The sequence below is a fragment of the Sinocyclocheilus anshuiensis genome, unplaced genomic scaffold, assembly GCF_001515605.1.
Source record: "Sinocyclocheilus anshuiensis isolate Anshui unplaced genomic scaffold, SAMN03320099.WGS_v1.1 scaffold2468, whole genome shotgun sequence".
Lineage (NCBI taxonomy): Eukaryota > Metazoa > Chordata > Actinopteri > Cypriniformes > Cyprinidae > Sinocyclocheilus > Sinocyclocheilus anshuiensis.
Window position 1 is genome coordinate 120337 of NW_015547755.1, and position 11494 is coordinate 131830.

Below are 11494 nucleotides of genomic sequence, written 5' to 3' on the forward strand. Positions count from 1 at the left end.
GTTGACGCTCATTCTTACCTTGGCAAGCACCAGTGCGGATGTTGGGTATGAAACCTCTTCGGCAAGGGTGGGGTTGGGCAGGGCACATCTCACATGGGTGACCCCATGCTCGCCCGATGGTTGCACAACACAACGTCTTGGTGCACACAATGCCGCTCAACTGACCTTGGCACATCTGGTTGTTGACTTGTGTGAAGCATGGCCCGGTCCGGTAGTCTGATTTTGGGAGGGATAAAGAGCGTCAATAAGTACATGAAAACAACATTGGTTTTTCATACAGTGAAAAAGCCTTTCAGGGTACAATACCATCCCAAAACCATAAAAACAGCTTAAACTGATCTAAATTGGTATGCTGGTCTTAGCTGACCTGGGTCTGGTTTGGTGGCACTTTGACTAGCTGGCCAATTGCTAAACTAGAATAAACCAGCCAAGACCAGCAAGCCAACACAGGCCGACAAAACCTTTCAATAATATGATAAGACAAGTGCTGACAAACATTATGACATGCAACCAAGAAATTACGACCACAAGAAATCACATTTGTGGATAAAGAAAGCAGCAGATTCATATTCTCCACCACGCAGCTGTTTCCCAATCATTCCCATGCTGGAGGTCGGTCTGGGAATACTCTGACAGGGATTCTCTTTCACAGACTTATAATAGGATAACCAGATAATCGCTAAGAAATTGCTGGGTTGCATCGATAATGGCAATTTCCATGACAAACCATCTTGTTTTTGGCTGAGGTCAAAATGTGGGATAGTGGTTCTAGCACTGTTTTGACATTTGGAGATTTGGCTATGAGTTTTGACTTCCTTTGTGCTGGTTGCCAATTGAGTTGACTTAATCACATTAATGATGTTTTGAGCATCAAACAAACCAATTCGACACTGACATAAACTGAGCATTTCAGGATGCAGTCATTTCTGTTTAATAAAACTCAAAGAGATGCCCTGCTGTGCGATATTGCATCTTCCAAGTCTTTGCTAGTGATGTTTTGAAAATGTAATTGAACGAGATCCTGCATTTGTTTGGGGTATAGTGTGAGAGTCAGTTTACTCTAGCGGGATATGAATGACTTCCTGACCCTAATCGTTCCTTAAAGAAATGAACAAATCTTTCCATATCCTTCATAATATTGCATGCCAAACAAAAGCTAAATCATATATCTATACCCAAGAGGAAGGGAAATGGCACTAAGAAAGTAGGTCATGAGGAGAAGACAAAAAAGGAAGAAAGGCCTATGAAGATTTCCCCCTCACGTGCCTTCAAATCCCTTTGCTGTCCCTTCTCCTCGTCCCTCCTGCGCTCCCCTGACCTGACCATTCTTCCTGGACGATTTGAGTCTAGGAATGCAGGTCCTCTCCAAGTAGAGGCGAGCATCCTATGCACATCTGGGATTGATTAATTGTGCCTGGTCAGGACTACGGGGACAAGCTAAGGCCAATATGTGTCCGTGCGTATCCAGTACTCCAATTCATCAGCCTCTCTATATTGTTGCTTTGACTCTTGCTGTGAGTGATAATATTCATATGGATAAAGCCTTCTGGGGCGTATCTATGAAGTCAGACTTTCTTGATTTGGTAATTTCCCATGTTAGGAGCAAACAAATGCAGTGCTTTAAAAATAGTGTCTATAAGCAGGAACAACCTTGGGACTTCTACTCTGAGGTAACTTGCACAACTGACTAGTGGATCACACATGAGTATTGAGTCATTTACATAAGGTAAAGTGTGACTTGTTGAAGGGTCGACTAGTTTTCCGGACATGTAAGAAGTTGTACAATACCTACACGGACATGGACGTCAAAAGTTGCTCTGCAGTGAAGGACAATAACAAAGAAGGTCCTGAGAAACGTCTGCCATAAGAACATCCTTGAAGCTGCTCAGGTCTGTCTAACAACCCTTTAATCTGCAATGAAACTGGAGCCCGGGAGTCTGAAGGCTCTGGCCAACATCATTCGGAAGCCATCACGTTTTTCGAACCAGCCAATTTCTGCACAGAACCGTTTGTATGCGCACACGGCCAGAAGAATAAATTCAGTGTAACACGGTAGGTCCACGCTAAAGACTGGACTCCTTTGAGCACTTTAATACAAAAGATTGCAATCTCGTTGCAACACATCTGCAAGGCAAAAGGGAAACCGGTTAACCTCAATGTCACGTTGGCAAACTTGGCAACAATGCACAGACCTTGCTTCCCAGAAGCAAGCAGACTCATATTCTGGAGAAGGGGGGATGTGTCTGTGATGCAAACAACATTCGGAAGTAATTTCGCCTTGATTACAGTTCGAGTGGCTTCTCAGATCAAAACCATTCACCTACACCCTATCCTGCCAAATGCTCACTCACCTCTACTTTCCGTTTAGTCACCACAGTGTTTCCCTGCCAGCGACTTCTGCCAACTATTCAGCATACATTATCATGAATCATGAGGCAAGTTGGGGAAAAACGATGCCTCAGAAGGTCGCTGATGTGTGGCATTCACACTTGTCCAAAGATTGAGCGGCAGCATAATTTGGCAGGAGGAATTCCAGCTTTCTTCACACTCCAACGACTTGGCCTGTTTTTATCATCCTCTGTGCTAATGGACCGAAAAGGAGTAGATTGTCATGAAAGACCTTCTAAGAAATGAAAAATCAGCCAGAGAGAAGTTAATCTAGTCTGGAACGTTAAGCTGCGGGGACCAACTGCAGGTGGAAACCCCAAGCGCAGCCAAAAACGTGCTCAAGAGTCAATGACTGGGAATAGTCGCTCGCTTTGTTGTGACCTATTTCAGTTTAATCAGAGTACACACCAAGATAAGAAATGTGTTTTCACTTGGGGAGAAGCAGAAGTTCATTCACATAGGTCTGAAGAAAAAAAGGGGGGTAGAAAGGAAACATTAGACGCTCAAGCATTCCTGTGAAAGGCTTTGAAGATTTTCGGACGAACCAACAAACTCTTTTACTGCTCAGTGATTTACAGTACGGCTAAATAAGACCGGCAATCTCTTCACATCTTATCTCTGTCGTACACATCCAACAAGCCAAGGTTTCAACACTTTAATGACTCCCAAATGAGCTAGCCCACAATGAGTCCAGCGAGCCTCAGTCCTTTCATTCATTCATTCATTCATTCATTCTCTTGTGGCTACAGGAGGATTAGTCATATTTCATTGCTCGGAAAACCCTTTTCTCTAGAATCCATTGCACCACACAAAAAAGCAATGCCATCTGTGCTAAAACAGTGGTAATTGATGCAACTAAAATTGAATAGTGACCCATGACCTTGCGCAAAGTCAACCCTCAACTGTGAAAGAGTATTACACATTGTTTTGGTGTGGGCCACGGTAAGCGATAACACAGAGCACACGTGGCTAAATGGAAAACGAATTAGATGAGGATAACACCATTCTTACCGTTAACTCGCTTAACTCCCCCTATAAACTGTGCCCGACTCACAGCTGAGCTTGCATTATGTTCGCAGAACTCTTCTTTACTTTATAAAAAACGCGAGCCAACTATTGTGCTTCAGTCTTTTTAGGATCCAATTTCTTTGTTACTATCTTTTTCTTGGAAGACGGTTCTGGCTTTTTTGAAAGAACCAAATAGAGAGACTGACATCAGGACTTTTGCAAAACTGCATCATCTTTTGGAAATTCATCAACTGTGTGAAATCCAGTCACTTGATGATAAACAGGCATGCCTGAGACAGGCTAAATAAAGAGTCTATCTCTGCTCTTTAACTGTGAAATGACTAATTGCTTAGTGTGACGTTTTTATAATCTACAAGCAAGGACCTTGAGGGTAAGTCTGGGGGGTTTCGGAGACGAGAGTCTGGACTGAATGGATCTGGTCGGGTGGCCCAGAATGGAGCTGCCAGGGGGCAGCTGGTGTCCTGTGGACGGCGCTCTCCATGTGAAGTGATTTTTTTGTACTAGTTCAGGGCTGGCTGTGTATACACAGCTGGGGTCTCCATTTCTTGGAGAACACCCTCCACCACCACCCTTTCTTGTCAGAAAAGTCTACGGCTCCACACAGAATTGTTCCCTTGTCATTTCCACCCTACTTTATCTATTGCCAGATGTCTCCCAAACTTCTGCCTCCCTGTGTTGGGTTTTCAAAGGGAACCGGCCTACGATTGCAGAAGGGGGCTTCGTGAAGGGGTGGGGTCACACAGAGAACCAGATGCAGGAGGGTGGAGTACCGAAAAAGGGCTTAGGTATTCGGTCTAGTGTGCCTGGGGCGCTTCTCTCCCACAATTCACACGGTCTGATGGGAGCTGCCTTTACGGTCCTTTCAGTCTGTCATTTTCTCATAACTCCAGCCAAGAATTTCACCTGTGACAGAATGTCTTGTGCACCCGTGAGGGAGGCTTTCGTCCTTTTTTTCGCCCCAGATAACCTCATTGTTCCTGCTTTGAGAGACGTGGCCACAATGTAAACTGTAGCATTAATTTCACACCAGCTACAGTGAAGGGGGAATCGCACCGCCTCGAAACTAAAGTATTGTAAATTTCCCTTCTGAGCATTTTTGGGTCACATTGACACAGTGTTACCACATTCTTGAAGCAGGCCTGAGACGGTAAACAAACCGCACATCCTAACAGACGTCAACACAATTAAGACTTGAGAAAATATGAACTTTGGAAGCGTAGTGGTGGCTTACCTCTCTCGCACTGTGGTCCAGTAAAACCGTAGACACAGGCACATCTGTTGGGTCCAATACAACGGCCGCCATTTTGACATCCAGTCTCACACACAGCTACAGAAAGCAAAATTGGTCAAATGAGAGAATTTATTTTATTATATTTTATCCTAAACTTAAAAAAATGCAAATAGGGTTTTTGAGTTGCTATATGGTTCTTTGAAATGTTTAGAAAGTTCTTGATGCTTCATTACAAGATTGTGAATTTAAAAAAAAGAAAAAATGTAAAATAATTTAAAAATTTTAATATAAAAATAAAACAAAATTAAAATATTTAGAGAAATATATAGTTGGATTTAAACACATTCTAAGATCTTTTGTGTCTGTAAGCCAAACTCTTGTAAAATCATCTATTGTTGTGTGTGTCTGGTCAGGTATGTGGAGATGTCGGGACGCTCTGAAAAGAAAAATTCACTTACGCTGTCCACAGTGCGTTCCTGTGTAGCCCTTCTGACAAGAGCAGGCATCTTCATTACAGACCCCTCCATTCATGCATCTGACGCTGCAGGACTGGACTGTACAGAGACAAGAGAGGTGATTATAATTCGTCTAGAGTGCTCAGTTGTGCTCAGTATAACAATGAACCATGCTTGCAGCTAAAAGTAACTCCATTATTTGGGAATAACACAAAAAAATCAGTCAGAAACATTCTTATATTACAAAAAAATCATTGATTAATTTCCAGGAATTAGTTCAAACTGCTTTCTAATAAACTTGGCATTGTACACTATGAATATTGTTGCCTCTGTGATGAATTGCGCGAAAAAATGCTGTGTAATTTACTTTTAAACTATTTTAAACACTCAGAAATTGCTAAAATAAATATCACAAATAATTACAGAGAAATAGCAAGTAACACACTGATTTAAACATGAAAATTTTAAGTAGAAAGACTGAAATAGCATCTTTATTTACAACTTCGAAAAATCAAGTAAAAGTTCCCATGTGGCATTTTTCATGTATTAAAATTAAAACATTATTTCATGAAAAGCAGTGTGTGAAGCATTTTTTACACTAGATTTTTACCAGTTTATAGTTCTTGCATGACATTTTTACACTCTTTGATGGAAATGAAGCTTCCTGCAGAAATGCAGAAATATTGAAAATAATATAAAGCTCAAAAAAAAAGATATTTTTTTGCTTTATCACACAGCCTTATATTTTGAATATTGTTATATTATTCAACTTTACATAGGTAACTGTTTGTATGCCCTTACATTGGTGTACATTTCAGTTTACTGTATCTCCCTCTCACTATTTATTTTATTTAGTCATACTTAGTGTTGTCACGGTACCAAAATTTCAGTATTCGGTACCGATACCAGTGAAAATCCACAGTTCTCGGTACCAATTTCAGTGTTAAGCAGCCCAATTCCGCGGGAAAACTGCGGACTTGGCAACACTGGAAGAGGATAGCTTTCGTTTAGCGCATCAAGAACCGGTACTTAAGAAAACCTGGTACCGTAACGTTTTCATTTTTTTAGCACCGACTTGGTACCGAAATACCGGGTCTTTTGACAACACTAGTCATACTTACAGTATGTATTTGAGAACAACCTTTAATTCTTATACTTCTTATTGTCTTTCCAATATAAGCAACCGCCAATCGAATTTGTGGTAAGAGCAATTTGACTCAGCCAACAAAAGCCTATTTTCATCCTGATTTTCAACCAGACATTTTTTTGGACAAGTAGATTAACTTTCCACCAATTTTCAAGAAATAGGAATTCTTTTGGCAGAGACAGAATCACTTAGTGAAGAATCTTTCAATAGCGTTTGTATATGAAAACATTCTGACATAAGCACAATGAATCATCTCTGATGGGACTCTCGCACCGAGTTTTTCAAAAGACTGATGTTCCCGATCGGTTGCATCAAAACGTTGCTCTCGCCAAACTCTTTCGTTCTGTCTAAACAAAGGCATCGTGCCATTACGCTTCAGCCCAAATATAAATCAAGCTACTGCTTATCCCAGACAAAAAATATGTAACAGTTCTTCATTTATTCCTTTCATCTTTGCCTGCCATGATCTAATCCTTTTAAATAAACTTAAAAAAAGAACAAACTAAAATAAACTTATTTTTTTGTAAAAAATTTGTCTGTTTTTGTCTGATTTCACATGGATGGATGTAGATCAAACATGAGTGCTTTTTGTTTTTTCGCTGATGGCATGCTTTCAACGGCAAGGCCTGGAAATGTTTGAGCATGGGCCGTGTTTTCCTAAAGCGCAGGAAATGACTTAATTTCATTGGCTAGACCTGCCGACGGCCCCCTACAGGTGGTTCATTCGCTGACCCATGCTAAGTGAGCTGCACACGCAAGCAAAACAGGGCTCCCCGAGGCCTGCCACCCCACAATGCACCTCTGTCTGCAGTAGTCACATCTGTCAGTTTTTTACAAGCTACGATGATGGCAGGAAACATGAGCGAGGCTGAGAAACAGAGGTCCTTTATGGCCGTTTCTTTCTCGTGGCGCAGTGTGGAGTTTAGATCCGTGGCCTGTCGACATCAGATTCACCAACGAGACATGATGGGGTTTAACATGAAAACAAATCGTTTCTTGAATTATAGCAGGGAGCGATAGTTCTTGTTCTGTGTTGTATTACAAATCCAGAGATTCATCTTAAGATCTATCGGCCAGGATTATTATCTAAAACTAAAATTATTAAATAACATTTTCATTACTTGAAATACAATAAACATCAACTGAAATAAATAAAAAAATATAAACATTTTATTTAGTTGCCATAGCAACATTTCTAATTTTAATTTATTGTTTTAATTTGAAGTACTAAAATATCTAAAACAAAACTTTTCTTTCATTTAGCTGCCAAGACAACATTTCTCATTTTCGTTTAGTTTAAGCTTGAAGTACTAAAATAACTAAAATATTTTTTTTACAAAATCTATAGAGACTGTTGCAATAAAGTCTTATTAATTAAAGATAGTTAATGCATTAACTAACAAAGAGCAATACATTTGTTACAGTATTTATTAATTTTTGTTAACATTAGTTAATAAAAATACAGCTATTTATTGCTGGTTCACGTCAGCTCAGTTCCATTAAAAAATACTAGGATACTTTTTTTTTAATAATGTATTAATAAATGTTGAAATGAACATGAACTAAAATTAGTATTTTATAGTACTTGTTAACTAATGTAGTTAACTAGTGTTAACAAATGTAATGTGTTACAAAAAAACAATAAAAATTACTAAAACAAAATTACTAAAAGTTTAACTAAATTGGATAAGATACAAAAATGTACAAACACTTTAATAGTACATTAATGATACTAAAATAACACTGCTGGTGGCATAACATAATACATTTAGAAGTATGGTAATCAGACATTAATGATGAAGAGAAAGAGGTTAGCGTTACAGTATCTTTAGCACAGCTGCAGTGTTTTGGACACTAATGGCTAAGGCTAGCATCCATGTTGTGGCTTGTTATTTATGGAGTAATTGCAGATTCATAGCTGACTATAAATGTGGCCGCTCCCAACCACTGTAGACGGTACGCGGTCTGTTAGGCGTAATGACAGCATTAACAATCTCGCAAATCTCATAAGGCTGCCAAAACAGAGTACAAGCGTATGTTTAGTATTTGCTTTCAAACAGTCAGAGGACTGGCAGCCGAATTAGATGGTCAATTTATCATTGCCGAATAAATTGACTCTGGTTTTGCAGCTTACGAGACCGAACCCTATGGTTTGGTGCATTTGGGTTTATTTGTCTATGACCGCATATTCCAGGCATTTGCTGAGAAACGGCTGGACGCCACTGGCAGAAAGCAAGTGCAGTAAGAGAAACCTGCGCTAATGCTAAACACCTCATCCAGGAATTACCAACAGTCATTACTTTTCCCAGCACCATCTAAACAAAATCAATCACGTTTTTCTAAGTAAGTCATAAAAACGGCTGGTGCAAGGTTTCACCAGTGGACGTGTGGTCTCAAATTTAACATATCTCAACAAAAAACACTCCTGGCTTCACATTAGCTAATAATTCAAAGGATGAAACACTATACATTGTCAGAGCGATTTCACAGTTTTTCTGGCCAAATCTCTGCTCAATTTCAACTTTCAACCAAATAAATCGCTGGAAATGTCAAGGAAAAGTTCAAAATAATGACAAGCCCTTCAACCGCAAAGGAAGCAAGCAGAGTAGAGAGAATTATTTAAAAAAGCACATCTACAGTCAAAGCTGTGCCCTAGCGGTTAAAGTCATTTTATATCCAGTTCCTCCTTTTCTAAACTATGCCTATGAATGAACGCACCAAAATGGCCAAAAATAAAAAAGAAATGATGAACTAGTCATAATGTGTTTTTCATACAGCCCAGGGAGTTTGCTACTAATGTGGGTGACAACTTGAAACTGTAATGACTGAACTCACCTGCGGCCGCACCACAGCTAGGGGCAAGATGACCACTGGAGCAGGTACACATATTAGGCCTCGAGCAAAAGCCATCCCCACACAAGTTCCTACAGATCGCTGGAGAGACAAAAATATTCATGACAAGGCATTTTGATCTTTTAGCATACGTACAAATGGATAGTACTCAAGAATAATTAACTGTATGCAGCTTTAGGACATGCCATTTGCATGGGTGCAAAAACATGCTGCTTATTAATAGTTAGTAAGGTAGTTGTTAAGTTTAGGTATGGGGTAGGATTAGGGATGTAGAATATGGTCATGCAGAATATGTGCTTTATATGTACTAATAAACAGCCAATATGTTAATAATAGGCATGCTAATAAGCAACTAGTTATTAGAGCGAATTGGTCCCTAAACTAAAGTGTTACCCATTTAGCCTTAGGCTAACTCGAGGGTACGTCAGGGGGAAATCAGCAACTCTTCAGTTCATTAATTGCTCTTTCTTGAGTTTGACCCCAAGAACTTTAACCACAACACAACCCCCAAGAGATAAAGGCTTAGACTTAAAGGGTTAGTTCACCCAAAAATGAAAATTCTGTCATTAATTACTCACCCTCGTGTTGTTCGAAACCCATAAGACCTTCGTTCATCTTCGGAACACAATTTAAGATATTTTTTATGAAATCTGAGGGCTCTCTGACCCTCCCATAGACAGCAAGGTAACTACCACGTTCAAGGTCCAGAAAAGTACTGAGATGATCGACAAAGTAGTACATGTGACATCAGTGGTTCAACTGTAAAGTTACGAAGCTACGAGAATACTTTTTTGCGCAAAGAAAACAAAAATAACTGTGACGTCATTACGCCAGATCTGGGTCAGCACCGCCACACGCTCGCGTCATGGTACTGTCGTGAACGCGTGTCCACAAGTGACGCAGTAGAGACGAAAATGTGGAAAGAAGTAGTTATTTTTGTTTTCTTTGCGCAAAAAAGTATTCTCGTAGCTACTACTTTGTCGATCATCTTGGTACTTTTCTGGACCTTGAATGTGGTAGTTACCTTGCTGTCTATGGGAGTGTCAGAGAGCCCTCATATTTCATCAAAAATATCCTAAAATGTGTTCCGAAGATAAACGAAGGTCTTATGGGTTTCGAACAACACAAGGGTGAGTAATTAATGACAGAATTTTCATTTTTGGGTGAACTAACCCTTTAAAATAAATAAATTAGGAGTTTATTGAGGCAAAAGTCATAGTTGTTAATAACGAGAATTGGACCTTAAAATAAAGTGTGACCACAAAATTTTGGTAAGTGTACAGTAGGTAAATGGCATCTCCAGCATGCAATTTAAAAAACAAATGTAGCAGATACTTACGAACTATACACTGGTTTCCTGCAGGAAGAGTTTTCCATCCTGGACAACAATAAGAGTGGAAGCGGGAACCACATACGTTGGGCCTGAAACAATGTAAACAAGTCCATTAAATTACAGAAACCAAATATTATTCATGAACGTTTCTCAGAAACACACAACAGAATGAAATATCTACAGTCTCAAAGACCTCCTGACCCTTTGCAATAAATATGGCTCAATACATACAATCGCCCCAAAGGACATTCCAGGGAAACAACACGAAAAGAGTTTGTTTTGAGTAGGACCATAACTAAACTTCCTGAGACAGAAATATTTACTAAAGCTACTCTTATGTTCCCAAATGCACTCATCCATGAGCTGTTTTTTGGCAACTTTCTCACCAAGAGTTAGTTCCAAAGAAAGGTGTCTGTTTAGTCATGATATGTGTGATTAATGACAAGAACAAGCCCAAAGTTCAGTATTTCTCTGCTTAAGTGTGAACAAACCCAGCACCATGTTTTGGGACTCAGTGTTGTTTATATGACTTTATCCAAGACGACCAAGTCTGGTAACTGACAGCTTGGAGGCAAATCACCCTCAGAACGTGTCATTTTGCCAGTTTCTTTCCAACAAGCCCTTAGGAGCTCCATCAAACCTGGACCCTCACTGCGAAAACAGTTTTATTTCTATCAGCACCAAGTTAAGCCTGCCGTAAATGGACCTTTAAAGGGGTCATATGATGCTTTTTTAAAGATCATTATTTGGTGTAACAGAATATGTTGAAATGCTTTAATGTTCAAAAAACACATTATTTTTCAAATACTGTACATTCGACCAGCTGTAGTTTGAATCTTTTGATGGATTTCAAACCGCACTGCCAGACGACACAACTGCTAACAGCAAAAACCAAGAGAGATGTGTAGGACCAGAAAGAGTAGAGGCTGATAGAGGGCTAGATGTTGGAACACGTAAATGGAAAATGCTGGGGAAAGGGCAACAGTAGGGCCTTTCGCACCGCTTTAGTTCCAGAACTAAATGTACAGTACTAAAGTACTGGGACGATTTTGCGCGAA

General features: G+C 39.8%; 1 protein-coding gene across 1 annotated transcript in view; it reads right to left on the reverse strand.

Annotated features, from left to right (window-relative positions):
* Positions 1–11494, reverse strand: part of fbn2b (fibrillin 2b) — an 80630-nt gene that overhangs the window by 61457 nt on the left and 7679 nt on the right. The window contains exons 3-7 of the mRNA XM_016507418.1: positions 10443–10525; positions 9086–9184; positions 5107–5202; positions 4649–4744; positions 19–216 (exon numbers count right to left, since the gene is read on the reverse strand). Coding sequence (XP_016362904.1) covers positions 19–216; positions 4649–4744; positions 5107–5202; positions 9086–9184; positions 10443–10525 — 572 coding nt within the window. The remainder of the gene's footprint in view (positions 1–18; positions 217–4648; positions 4745–5106; positions 5203–9085; positions 9185–10442; positions 10526–11494) is intronic.